Here is a 12,895-nt window from a genome sequence, read left to right on the forward strand (position 1 = left end):
ATACATACATACATACATATATATATATATTGCAGGTCTTCTCAGTTTAAAATTAAAATAACTGTCTGTAAACAAGTCTGTAAAAACTGTGACTGGTTTTGTATTTCACAAAGTATTCCTGACAATAAAACATTGTCTCATTGTTTTTCCATTTACACCTTATTTGATGTCATGATGTTACACCCCTTTTCGGTTAATTTCGCTGACAGTTTTTTTTTTTTTTTCCACAGTGTGGGACTCCACCGTGGCTGCTGGCCTATCTGGCCTTTGTGTGTGTGACTTCTCTGGTTGACAGCTCTCCATTGTGAGTAGATCTGCCTTATACCTTTAAGTTCAAATGTGCACTCTGGGCTTCCTCATTTTAAATCACTGATTCTAATAATAACAAAAAAGGAAACATGTGGATTCATATTAAAGTTAAATTCAGCACAATTGTAGGAGCCACTTTTGAGTTAGTGGCCGTTTCTCAATACTCAAGTAAGCAAGTATGTACTAGCTTACTTGGGAAGTATATACTTGCCAAGTACGGGAGTACACAAGTATGTGGTTGTTTCTCAATACTCTAGTACGCAAGTATGTATGTATTGTTCTGCTGTTTGAACGGTGGCTGGCGCCAAGTGCTGCAGCCTCATTACCGCCACCTACAGTGTTGATAAATGAACATATGAAATACTTTTAATAAATGCATATATAGTTATTATTTTCACATTTGAAATATTTAACTTCATTTATTAATTTATTTCTATTAAAATATACAATACAATGCGGAAAATAGATATTACAGCATTGTAGAGTAGTATATATAATATATGTACTACTATAAATAACTATATAACTTGTACAAATATATACTACTCTACATATCTAATATTTACATATATTTAAATACAGATACAATGACCTTGCGATTTTAATATAAATCTAAAATTCAAAGTTAAAATAAATAAAACATTAACAATTGTAGAACTTTCTAGCAGGCAAAGCTATTTATCTTTCATTCTATTTATCTGTCAGTCAGTCATCATCTACCGCTTTATCCTCCACCAGAGGGTGTTCATTGTTGTAATTGGTATCAAAGCACCATTGCCTTTAAAGTGCCTTTAAGGTGCAGTGTCAAAGCCACTTTTTGTTATATATTAACATTGTATGTGCCTTTGTAAATCTATCTATCATCAGAACCTGTAAGACTTGTTGGTTTTACAACCTAACGAACTACTGTCTAACTAACTACTGTCTAACTAATTAACTAACTAACTAACGGTCTGCTGTCTAACTAACTAACGCACTGCAACTCGAGTTGTACCCGCCATACTTGTTCTGGTTACCCTTTCCAGAAGGGAGTATTGCGCTGAAAAGGATCCGCCAGTAAAAATCTGGACAACAATATACAAACTTTCAAACGGTCAGGTCAAAACGTTTCCATTAAAAACAAAATAAAACGTCAACAGCAAATCTATGGATCACACCAAGCATGTAATGACAGCGACGCCTGAGCCTGTGGATCATTTCATCAGGACAGGCCGAGGTAACGCTGCTCTGTGCCGGGCACTGTGAGCGCCGAGCGGCTGCAGAGGCAGAGCTGATCACCTCCGACAAACGTCGCTGCCAGACTATAAATACGTCCTATCTTAATACACAAACCACATGTTTAAATTCTAAATGACTCATTTCTCGCCTCAAATGTTAAAACTCTGTTCCAGTTAACAGAAAAATATTTATTTCAGATTAATATTTCTATTATCTGCTGCTATGTTCCGCCAAAATGTATGGCCAAGTACGCTTAAGTCACCTCCAATGTATACTTGGTAAAAATGGGCGGAGCGAGAATACTTCCGTTCCGGGTTTGAGAACCGCCCTCGCTGTTCGCTTACTTGAGAATTGGAACAGAACTTGGACTGAGGCTGATGACGTTTTCCCAAGTACGGGAGTCCGCAAGTACACACAAGTACGCATAAGTATGGATATTGAGATACGGCCAGTGTCTTGTGCAAGTTTTATTTTTGACCACAAGGGTGCAGTACCTTTTTCTTTTGTTTGCTTGACACAGCAGCAGCCCAGCTGCCTGAAATGAGGTGTAATTAGTTTGAGTTGGATAGTGGTGGGCACTCTGGCCGTTTCTCAATATCCATACTTGTGTACTTGTACTACATATGTACAGCACTACTCTACAATGCTGTAATACATCTATTTTCCACATTGTATTATTTGTATTGTATATTTTAATAGAAATAAAATAAATGAAGTTATATTTAAAATGAGAAAATGATAACATATATGCATTTATTAAAAGTATTTCATATGTTCATTTACTTGAGTATTGAGAAATGGCCACAGTTCTTACCGATAGCCAGGAATCTTTTGTTTACCACAATCCACATGAACAATTCCCATGTAGTTTGCACAACCTTTTTGAAACGAAACTAATAGCCATGGTCAATTGAATGAACCATTAAGTTGATAATTTTAACCTGTAATTATGTCATTATAGTTTTCAGCTTACTGTATTCACCATCGTTGGTTTGACATTGATTAATTTTAAGACAGAGTTTACGCAACTTATTTTTCATTAAGGATCACGAAAAAGTTATTTTTTAAATTTATTTGAAAACCTGGTATCAATTTTCCGATCAAAATCTGGTCTACAAAGCTGTAAAAACCTCTTTAAAATGTGACAAACATAGCTCAAATAACACAAATGAAAAACTATGTCAAACTTCATGAAAGTCAGCTGGTGTTTGTTTTTTGAATGGAAAACATATTAAAGTCTGCAGGAACTTTGAAACAATGCCAGAAATTGTTTTATTGAACATTGATATTAAAGTGAAGAAAGTAGTTAAATACATGGTTTGAATCCAAATTGCACAGATATTTCAAAATGACACACACACACCAAATGTTACTAAACTAAAATGCCCAGAAGAAAAAAGAAAATATCACTAATCACTCAAAGAAAATAACCAAATCAAACACAATAAACCAAATAATTACAACTGGGCAAATTATACTACCAAAAATAATTCCCCAAAATAATAGACATATAACACTATATAAAAACACACTAATGTGTAATACCACAGTAAATGAAATCAAAATAACCTAAATCAATCTCAGAAATCAAAACAAACAAAAAAGGACAGGTGAAATAACAAAATCAAAATAAAGAATCGAAGTGAACCTAAACTAAAACATCAAAATAAAACGGCAAGCACAGACAGCGGCCACGGGAGAAGCCGTGAAGCGACACGGTATGACGTCAGGGCAGGGCGGACTCGGATCGAGACAAAGCAGCAGGGGACAGCTGATCGTGACGTCATTCAGTTCACGTTTTACTCAGCCAGGTGGCCAACATTCATCTTAAAAAATATACAAAATTAGCCCTCGTATTCAGACGCTAACAATATTTTAGACGCGGCAATTAAACAAAAAAACAACCCTTGTTGCCGAGTATGATGCCCGCACAACCATAGGGGGAGAGAGCGAGACTCACGCCGCTACCGGCATTCACCTGCAACCACACTGTTAGCCGTGAGGCACCAAACAGTATGATGCAGAGGGGGAGGACACTTACCACCGCAAACTGGAGAGACAGCGCACCTTGAGCGTGGCGTGTAAGCCCAGCCGCTCTGCAGTACAACAAAAACACTCCGATCAGCACACAGTTGAATGGGCATTAGAGACGTGAAGCAGCGCACCACAGTCCTACTCACCGAGAGCCAAACACTCCGACCGGAAGTGACGTGTTTACAGGAGTGCAGAGAACGAGAACCGGTAGAACATGCCACATTTATAGTCCCGTCCACCTACAATGCAGCGCTACCATTGGTGTTCAAATTAAGGCCGTCATAGTGCATGAGATGGAGCACATCCATGCTGCTACATTCGCACTAAAATCACTCTTAATTTTGTTCTGCTTCACTTGATCAAAGTCAAACTTTGCAGAGATTATGTTCACAGGCTGTACTTTGATTTGAGTGAGTTTAGAGCTTATTCACCATTTTTCCAGAGAGATATTCATCTTTATTTTGGGGTTTTTTTCAGGCAAAACTGAATTCTTTTAATTTTGTTGGTGGTCTATCTTCATTTACTCTTCACCACTAAATCTTACACTGATATTTACACATCTCAACAAATCAATTTTTTTTCCTTTACTATGACACCAAAAGTATTAAAATAGGCCTTCATGAATATGAAATATGCGTTCATAGACCTAAAACATAGGCATAAATAGGCTCAGGTAACAAGAGGTTAAAGCCTGACGCAAACGTGACATCGGTATTCATGAAATCCGCTTGGGCACGTCAGTAGGTACTCCCATCATGCCTTTCGCTGTTTATGGACGCGCCGAGCAAGTTGAGAACGTGATTCCGAGGTGTTGTGAAACTATGGTGGATACCAGTCGTGTGCGTTCATGCAGAAACGTGAGTTTACCTGCCTTGTTGGACAGTGAATACTGTCACTATAAGTCAATGGGCTTGTTTTCGTGCTGTTTGGCTGTTGTAATTTCGCTAGTTTAACTATGTGGATCCAGAAATGCATGTTTGTTTTCGCTCGCGGTTAAATGCCATCTGGTCGTCTCGAGTACTGCAGTGATTTATTTTGTCCGCTAGATGGCGACATTGACCATAAAAAATTATGTTTTGGCCAGTTACTCAGGGATGATGTGTTTTGAGTTATTGTAATGCTGTTCAAGCCTGTTAAACTGGTAATTGTTTAAGTCTAACTTCATTTCTATATTTTTGGTGATTATTTTTGATAAATAATCATATGCCGTTAATGTTATTGGTAGATTATGATGACTGATTATTAAAGAACATTTAAGCAACCTCTCTGCGTCCTGCTCTTGATCGGAGCCCCTGTCCTTAAAGTGCTATCAAGCCAGCACATTCCCAGAGTACCCACACTATCACATTGGTTGTCAATCACTGTACAAGAGATGAATTTGCTTTTGATTCTATCTTCATGTTCAACTTTTTCATAAAGCATTGTTATTATATATTACTGAATAAAAGAAAGTTCAGTTGTTAGTAACAACGTTCTATTCATATTTTTGAACTAACTACCTGAAAGAGGCATCTTGATTACAGTTGCATCACAGCAAATAAATCTTTTCTGGTAAATTGAATGTATTCAAACTCAAACACAGACTAAGATAAAATGTGATCGTATGATACAAGGAGAACAAGTGTCAGCACCCTTAACATTACATGGTGCAGTCTGACAAGAGTATTTGTCTTTTCCTGGTCTCTGTAGGAAGGTGATGTCTGCCCCAAACGTGCTGCGTGTGGGAACGACAGAGAACATCTTTGTGGAGTGTCAAGACTGTACAGGGGGAGACATACAGGTTTACGTCAACGTGAGGAACCATCCAACCAAGGCCAGGGAGCTGGTGAACACATCTGTGACCCTTAACAGTGCAAATCACTTCCAGGCATTCGGACAAATAAAGGTAAATGGAACACCATTCATTTCCTGTCATGAGTGTTAGAGTGTGTTGTTTGCATTATTATTCCTCATTAAAATTGCACTGCCCATGGTGTATATTGTATTATTACTATTATTCATAATGTTTTTTTCAAATGTTTTTAGTTGATATCTTTATTTCACTAGTTATGTTCCCTGGTGTGGGATCACTAAAGTCTAATCATATACACCTGTCCTGCTCCTCATTACTGATTCCTCTGCTGCCTTCAGATCCCCGCTGAAGAGTTGAGCAGGGATGCCACCGTGAAGCAGTATGTCAACCTGCAAGCTCAGTTTCCTGACTACCTGCTGGAGAAAGTCGTCCTTGTGTCCTTCCAGTACGCCTACATCTTCATCCAGACTGACAAGAGCCTCTACACCCCCGGCAGTAAAGGTGTGTTCAGTACAACATCAAAACAACACACACATCTCTGTGACAGTAGTCCACATATGATAGTTCATCAGAACACACTGTGTATCACTGTGTGGATTTATTCATGACAATTTCTAACACTGCATTTTTAAAGGGAGTGAGTCTAATCAGCCTCTTTCTCTTCCTGTCAGTTCTTTACAGGATGTTTGCAGTGACACCTCGTATGGAGCCCATTGAGAGTGATGGAAACAATCTTAAGGATTCTTTCATTGACATTGAGATTATGGTATTGCAGTCGCTATATTAAGCACAAATAAACATATATGAAATATTAAGTATGTCAGCATTTACCTACTTTTTTCATTGTCAGCAAAATGTATAGATTCAGGACCACATGTTCTTTAAAAAGTTCCTTCTGTTGTAACAGCCATCACTGACTGTAAAATTAAATACTCAATGGCAGGAGGCACCAACCTTTTTGAGACTCAGAGCTATGTGAAGGGTGCAGAATATGGAGGGCTACTTTATAATGTGTATGCATTTTATCCATTTTACTAGTTAAATCACCATCTTATGCAACTATGTTTCAACAACAGCCTGAATTGACTTCAGTTTCACATTTTGGAATGGGAGCTCGGTCCCCCACATAAAGCCAAAATATAACCATTGAAATGTCATTAATTCTTACACACTGGACCTTTATTACAGGACATTTTCTCACCAGCCCTGGTTGCTTTGTTACTTCATGTCTTTCTCACTACGATTGTGTATTTTTTAATCGAATGTGTCCATTTATTGCACAGATATAAGAACAAGGATCACGATGCAACTATGGCAATCTTGGATATTGGCTTACTAACTGGCTTCACTGTCAACACAAATGACCTGGACTTGGTAAGATTTTTATACACACACACACACACACACACACACACACACACACACACACACAATGGTAACTCTATATGCTTGTGTCTAGTTGGCCCAAGGACGCGCCCGTACCATTGCAAAATATGAGATGGACACAGTTCTGTCAGAGAGAGGTTCATTGATCATCTACCTGGACAAGGTAAGACATTAGACAATAGGAGTAGAGAAACACAATCAATACATTGTGGAACAAAATGTCCCCTCCTACAGAATGGCAACATTTCTTTTTGCTTAATGAACAGAAACAGCGAAAAGAAGCAGTTGCTATTTCACCTCAAAAAGTAGTGGAAGTTATTTTTATCTGTTTGTTTTGCAATCCAGGGTTTTTAAAAGTGTTCATTTGAAGGCTCACATTTGCGCTGTGTCCTGCTTTGAGAATCTGTCATTATTTTATTGATTAGTAAAAACTGAATAGTTAAAGCTAAGAAACACTTCATTCTCTATGGCTTCATTGTAATTATTTAAAAAATAAATTTAGGTTTAAGGAGGAAAATAAGGTCATGATCTCCACTTCCACTGTCACACTGATGATGTCTACATTCTTACCAAATCAGTCACCTCTGCCACCCACACGAGCAACAACTGCCTCACTGAAATAAAATATGGATGCAGTCACACTTCTATTAACTTCTACTAGCTGCAATAAATCTGAAATAATTATCATTGGCTGTAAATTCCTCACCTGTTCCACAAAATGTATTATTATTGTTCATATCATTAACATCAGTAGTTTAGTATTGCACCTCTATAAATCTGGTTACCTCAAAACCAATTCATGATAAAAAATATAGATATGGTAGAGGAATGTGTCTCACCGTTAATTTAGGATTAGAGCTGCAGTTTCCCACAACCTGCACTACACTGGTTACAATGGTAAGTGGTCTGTATTTCCAGCACCTTCCTAATCTCGATGACCTTTATATTACAGTTTTGCCATTCACACAATCATACAGTGCATCCACAGTATGTGCAGCATTTGTTACTGGTCCAGAGACACATTAGCATGTAGACTTACTGTTATTGTTTGTATCTTTACTGTGCGTCTGCTGTTTATTTCCAGAGAACTGCAGCATGCAGAAGAAGGGTAAAATCAGCAATGATTTACGCACAGCTAAACCCTGTGAGAATACACCTACCAGCAAAATTGATTTTGGTAAGACTCAGTGTGAATGATCTGCATTTTTTTTAACTGTAAATGACCAGAATGTTTGTATAAGAAGAGGTTCATAAGTAAGAAAATCATCTGCCATTTATCTGTCCTCAGTTTACAAAGTGAGAGTGGAAGACTTCACAGATGGTTTGTCCACTGATATTTACACAATGCGGGTAATGGAAGTGATCAAAAAAGGTGGGTGTGAACTGCCTAAAATGTATCACATTATACATGAAGGTTTTAAATCCCCTCATCTTATTCTTGTCTACAAAGTAAAGCCATTTTCATAAAATGTCCAAATTTTCCTTTTGAATCCATTTGGGAGATAATGGTAAAATAACAATCTTTACACTAATGCTTAAGATGTGTGTTTAATCCAGAGTTCTCTTCTTTCACTTCCTGGTGTATTTTGAAAATCAGGAACTTATGATGTCAGTCCCCTGGGTAAACTACGTGCATTCCTCAGTTACCCTCTCTGCAGGGAGGCTTTAGATCTGGTTAAAGGGAAAACGTATCTCATCATGGGCACATCCAAGGATATTCACAAGGACCAATCGTAAGTGTTGAGTGTCATACTAAACAAACTGTGGTGGTTAGAGCTTGTGTCAGCCGGCAACATTATCATGCTGCACCCCGGAAATGATTTGCTTTATGTCGAGACAGCATATGAGTTCATGATACTTCTTCTCTCCCCACAGGTATCAGTATGTGCTCGGTGAGAGAACCTGGATCGAGTACTGGCCCACAGACGCAGAGTGTCAAAAGGCTGAACACAGGCCAACATGTTTGGGCTTGGAGGAGATGGCCATGCGGTACACTCTCTTTGGATGTCCACTGTAGTACAACACCAGAAAATCCACTTGTCTAGTGTTTTGTTTTACACTAGACAACATGCACCACATATTGGACATCGCACCCAAGGACCCTCATACACCACTGACACTCACACTCCACTGTACATTTACTTTGTATTTTGTTTAAATAAATGTGGCTTATTTTCACATCACAAGTGCCATTTACGGTTTACCTGTGTTTTGTTGTGGCCCTGGAGCCAGTCGTAACATATGCAAAACTTTAACTGTTCTAAAATGTAAGAGATTAAAGGTTATTCTGTGTGGAATAAACCACAAATCCTCATCAAACTGTATGTGTGTTTTTTTATACATTAAATGCATGTGCAAAGTCTCCATTGTGTAGTGTTCTGCTTTGGCCACAGGATGGTGCCAATGCATTGTATTATCGAAGGACATTACCTTCCTTGTGCCCAGTGGGGTAAATCACTGATGCTGTTTACATGGTTTGCTGTAGTTTCTGTTGATGTGTGGATATTGATGTTTTTTTCTTTCCTTTTTTTGCCTGAGTAATGATAAGCCTAATGGTGAGTTTGTGTTGTTAGACTGCTGTCACTCCTGAGCAGAAATAAACATGCTGGACTATCAGCGAAAGAAGACATAGTGCAAGTCCTTCATTCTGACAGATGCACTGTTTTGTTTAGTGCAAAAACCTTAAAGTTTTAGTGCTTTCTACTTTCTCCTAAACAGTAACTCTATCTGTGACTCCTGCCTGCCATTCACACGCCAACTACCGTGTCAGAATCCTCCCTCAGCGCCACCATCATCACAGAGGAAAGCCAAACAAAAAAAATGAAACAGGAAAAAATTATAAAACAGCAGGAATTGTAAGAATAAAGTCAGAATTCTGAGGAGTACCCGAATACTCTTCCGTATACTGTGATAGTAACAGACATGAAGGTACTTTCTGTTAGCAGATTTGAACATTATAGGTCTCTATATTGTGCTTATAGATACAGTGTGTATATATATTTTTAAGAATATTTGTGTCATCATGAATTGCTGTTCCATTAAAACTATTTTGCCAGCTTACTTTGTTGCAGAGTTACGTAGGTCAAGGTTAAATTACACAATCTCTCATGACTGTTTTAATGTGGCACAGAGTGAGTAGAGGACAAGTCTCGTATTCATTGGCACTTCTGTTAGACACAGGGTGTTCCAGTGTGATGTTGCTGTGTGCTCGTGAATGGAAACACTTGCCAGTCAGCTTTTCTCCCTTCTTAGTAACAAAAAAATGATGCTTCTCTTTTTTTCCCCCTTAAGACCAACATCAAGATCAACTTCTCATACTGTAAAAAAAAAAAAAGGTTTCACAAAATTCCCCATACATTTGAGGCAGAAAGAGCTTTTATAGCAAAATGTGTGACCGTGACATTATAATGACCAGTGATTATCTTGTATTTCTTGTATTTAGACAGTGGAGATGATTTTGATGACTCCTTGTTGCTTAGATTTTGATTATCAGGTGAGATGATGATGGAGTCTCTGGATTCAGTGACAAAGAGATGTTAACAGTTTGGAATGCTCTCTCATTCTGCCTTAGAGTTACGGTATATGACTCCCGAGCTTAGCAAAAATGTTACAGATCACGATGTCCGGCTCCTTCCTCCGCTGATACCTAGAGACAACCTTGGGCAGGACTGTATTCCACTGTGTTATCTTTCCTTTCCCTCAGCAGATGAAGGAGCAACAATGCTACAAGAAAGAACACTCAGAGAACTTACGTGAGCCAAGGTTGCACAAAGGCCTTATTGTAAGACAATGTGATTTGTGAGTTACAGCTGGTCTACAATGAGTTTTTAGCTTTTTCTCTATGAATGTGTAAGTTGCTAATGTATAGAATGCCAAATAATGAAGTTTTCCCTTACACACCTAGGGGTTAAATCCACAACTGCACCACTCATTTTTACACAAACACAATTTTTTTTATTTTTTTTTTTATAGGTCTGATATTTTGCCAGTGCTGTTGTAAAGTGTGTATTTTACAAAGTGCAAGCTCATAAAAGAGTATATTTTCATGTATTATATGCATATGTTTCATGTGAATCATCAGACCAACCCATTTATGAGTGTGCAGACAGAGTGAGGCCTCAACTCCACCTGTGGCAACCTATGAAGTGAAAATGAAGGATTTTCAAGAAACCAGTCTTTTCAAATCAACCAAACTACTCAAGATCCACTTCTAAACAGGTCAGGCTTTCATCACTTTGATGGTCAAGTATTATGTGACTTTACACCAGACTCTAATCAGTTGTTCTTCGTTTTTATTATTTCAGGGCTAGTACATGGCTGCCACTCAGGTATACGTTACTACGCTTGGGCTCTTAAACATCTTTACTGATAATTCTGTGCATAGTTCTTACATATACAAAAACAAGAAAACCCAAGGTTTTTGAAAGCAATATCATCCTCTGAGTCAATGGTTTGGGAGTTTTCTTGTTTCCCAAGATGCTTAATTACTATCACGTAAACAGCCTGTGAAGAGCGCTAATGTCAGCATGCTAATTTGGGTTTCTTTGGGTTTCTTATTCCAGCATTTATCAATACAGATTTCTTGAGTTAGTTTGTTGATGTTGCTGTTTTATGGTAGTTGGCACCCTTTAATGTTGCATTATTGCCTTCTTATTGTATTCTCCCCCTTATTTATTTATGTCATGTCGCAACTATAACGTACAAATAATTCAGCTGCCAGGTGTTAAAGTAGATCCAAGTTTTAGCATCTTTATACAAGCTCACGTGAAGATTTTGACAAATCACTTTTAAAGCTCTTCAAGGCCTAGCTCCTCGTCATATCTTCCTTACTTACACCTTTATTTAAAGTTGAGCCTTTTTGGGGGTAACTGAAATATTTATAGTAGTATTTTTATTATGATTTCAATTGCCATCTTAAAATCCAACAAAAAAATGAAAGAAAGAAAAAAAAAACCCAGCATGAATTGTGAGAATAAAGTCAGAATTCTGAGGAGTGCCCTAATACATGTGTCATTATGAATTGCTGTTCCGTTAAAAAAAAGGCTTATGGCATGTTTATAGTACTACAACTGCTTTATATAAACCTACATATAAAACAACATTCCTTGTGACATGTATCAAAGCACTTAATATCATAATAAACTGTCCTTGTCCCACAATTATTTTAAATTCCAAATTTCAGACCTGTCATGAAAAGACAAATGAAATTTTAAGGTTGATTATTTGTCATGAGTTTCTTGGTGTTTATTATCCAGAGAAGCTGAGAATCTTTCAGGACGATTTTGAAGTGTTTTTTAAAGTGATTATATTTGTCAGAAACTCTAGAAGGTTCTAGAAGTGCATTGAGCTCCTGCAGGTTCACTGTTGTTGGTTTTATGCTGCAGCATCAGGTGGATAAAGTGCAGTGTTAATATCACACAGTATAATATATAAATATAACAATATCAATTCTGAAATAGTGCTATACATTAATCAAACAGTGAATCACTACCAACAAAAGTGAACATTTCTGTCTGACTACATAAAGACAGAGGGATGTGTTTCACTTTCATAATATTCTTTTCATTCTTTGCCATGGTGCATAGTTAAAAAGCAGCAGGAATTGATGCTATATTTACAAATGTATCACGATAACCCCACACAGTAATGATAAAAGTTTAAATAATATGCATTCATCTAAATAACTAAAAAAAGTGATGCAGACATTTAGATGAAGACTTTATTGTTTATTCCACAGTGTCACAGCGTTTCAATCTCTTACATTACTTTCTTTAAAGGGTCACCTTCTTTGAAGTAAACAAAAAATGCCTAAAGGGCATCGTGAAAGTGTGCAGTAAAATTGCCAGAATAGCACTGAATGACCTCAGCTATATCAGGTCAGGTGCTTAAAAAAAACAAAAACAGCGAATCAACCTCCTCCATCTCACCCTGTTCTCTGTATCCTCCTCTCTCACACCAACTAACTTCATGTCCTCTTTCACTACATCCATAAACCTTCTCTTTGGTCTTCCTCTAGACCTCCTACCTGGCAGTTCCAACCCCTGCATCCTTCTACCAATGTACTCACTATCCCTCCTATCTCCACCTCTCGAGCTTTTCCTCCACCTGGTCTCTGCTCTCACCACAGATCACAATGTCATCTGCAAACATCATAGT

General features: G+C 37.7%; 2 protein-coding genes across 3 annotated transcripts; both read left to right on the forward strand.

Annotated features, from left to right (window-relative positions):
• Positions 1–224: 224 nt before the first annotated feature.
• On the forward strand, positions 225–6,722 carry LOC131466541 (complement C3-like). Its single transcript, XM_058639832.1, has 5 exons — positions 225–304; positions 5,251–5,446; positions 5,692–5,854; positions 6,025–6,119; positions 6,637–6,722. The coding sequence occupies exons 2-5, from the start codon at positions 5,258–5,260 to the stop codon at positions 6,640–6,642; spliced, it is 453 nt and encodes a 150-aa protein (XP_058495815.1). The 5' UTR covers positions 225–304; positions 5,251–5,257; the 3' UTR covers positions 6,643–6,722.
• A 113-nt stretch (positions 6,723–6,835) lies between these two features.
• On the forward strand, positions 6,836–9,101 carry LOC131466542 (complement C3-like). 2 transcript variants are annotated; one of them, XM_058639834.1, is made up of 5 exons: positions 6,836–6,902; positions 7,824–7,916; positions 8,028–8,111; positions 8,337–8,472; positions 8,615–9,101. In XM_058639834.1, the coding sequence occupies exons 2-5, from the start codon at positions 7,835–7,837 to the stop codon at positions 8,754–8,756; spliced, it is 444 nt and encodes a 147-aa protein (XP_058495817.1). In that variant the 5' UTR covers positions 6,836–6,902; positions 7,824–7,834; the 3' UTR covers positions 8,757–9,101. The 2 variants fall into 2 exon arrangements, with proteins under 2 accessions (XP_058495817.1, XP_058495816.1); XM_058639833.1 differs by lacking the exon at positions 6,836–6,902 and having other exon boundaries at positions 7,254–7,916.
• Positions 9,102–12,895: the final 3,794 nt, after the last annotated feature.

This window comes from Solea solea, chromosome 10, assembly GCF_958295425.1.
Source record: "Solea solea chromosome 10, fSolSol10.1, whole genome shotgun sequence".
Taxonomy (NCBI): Eukaryota; Metazoa; Chordata; class Actinopteri; order Pleuronectiformes; family Soleidae; genus Solea; species Solea solea.

Excerpts from the sequence above, each read along its gene's own strand:
- LOC131466541 (XM_058639832.1), top strand. The coding sequence starts at position 5,258 with ATGTCTGCCCCAAACGTGCTGCGTGTGGGAACGACAGAGAACATCTTT. Across the intron at positions 5,447-5,691 it reads AGGCATTCGGACAAATAAAG|ATCCCCGCTGAAGAGTTGAG; the intron begins GTAAATGGAACA and ends TGCTGCCTTCAG. Across the intron at positions 5,855-6,024 it reads CTACACCCCCGGCAGTAAAG|TTCTTTACAGGATGTTTGCA; the intron begins GTGTGTTCAGTA and ends TCTTCCTGTCAG.
- LOC131466542 (XM_058639834.1), top strand. The coding sequence starts at position 7,835 with ATGCAGAAGAAGGGTAAAATCAGCAATGATTTACGCACAGCTAAACCC. Across the intron at positions 8,112-8,336 it reads AATGGAAGTGATCAAAAAAG|GAACTTATGATGTCAGTCCC; the intron begins GTGGGTGTGAAC and ends TTTGAAAATCAG. Across the intron at positions 8,473-8,614 it reads GATATTCACAAGGACCAATC|GTATCAGTATGTGCTCGGTG; the intron begins GTAAGTGTTGAG and ends CTCTCCCCACAG.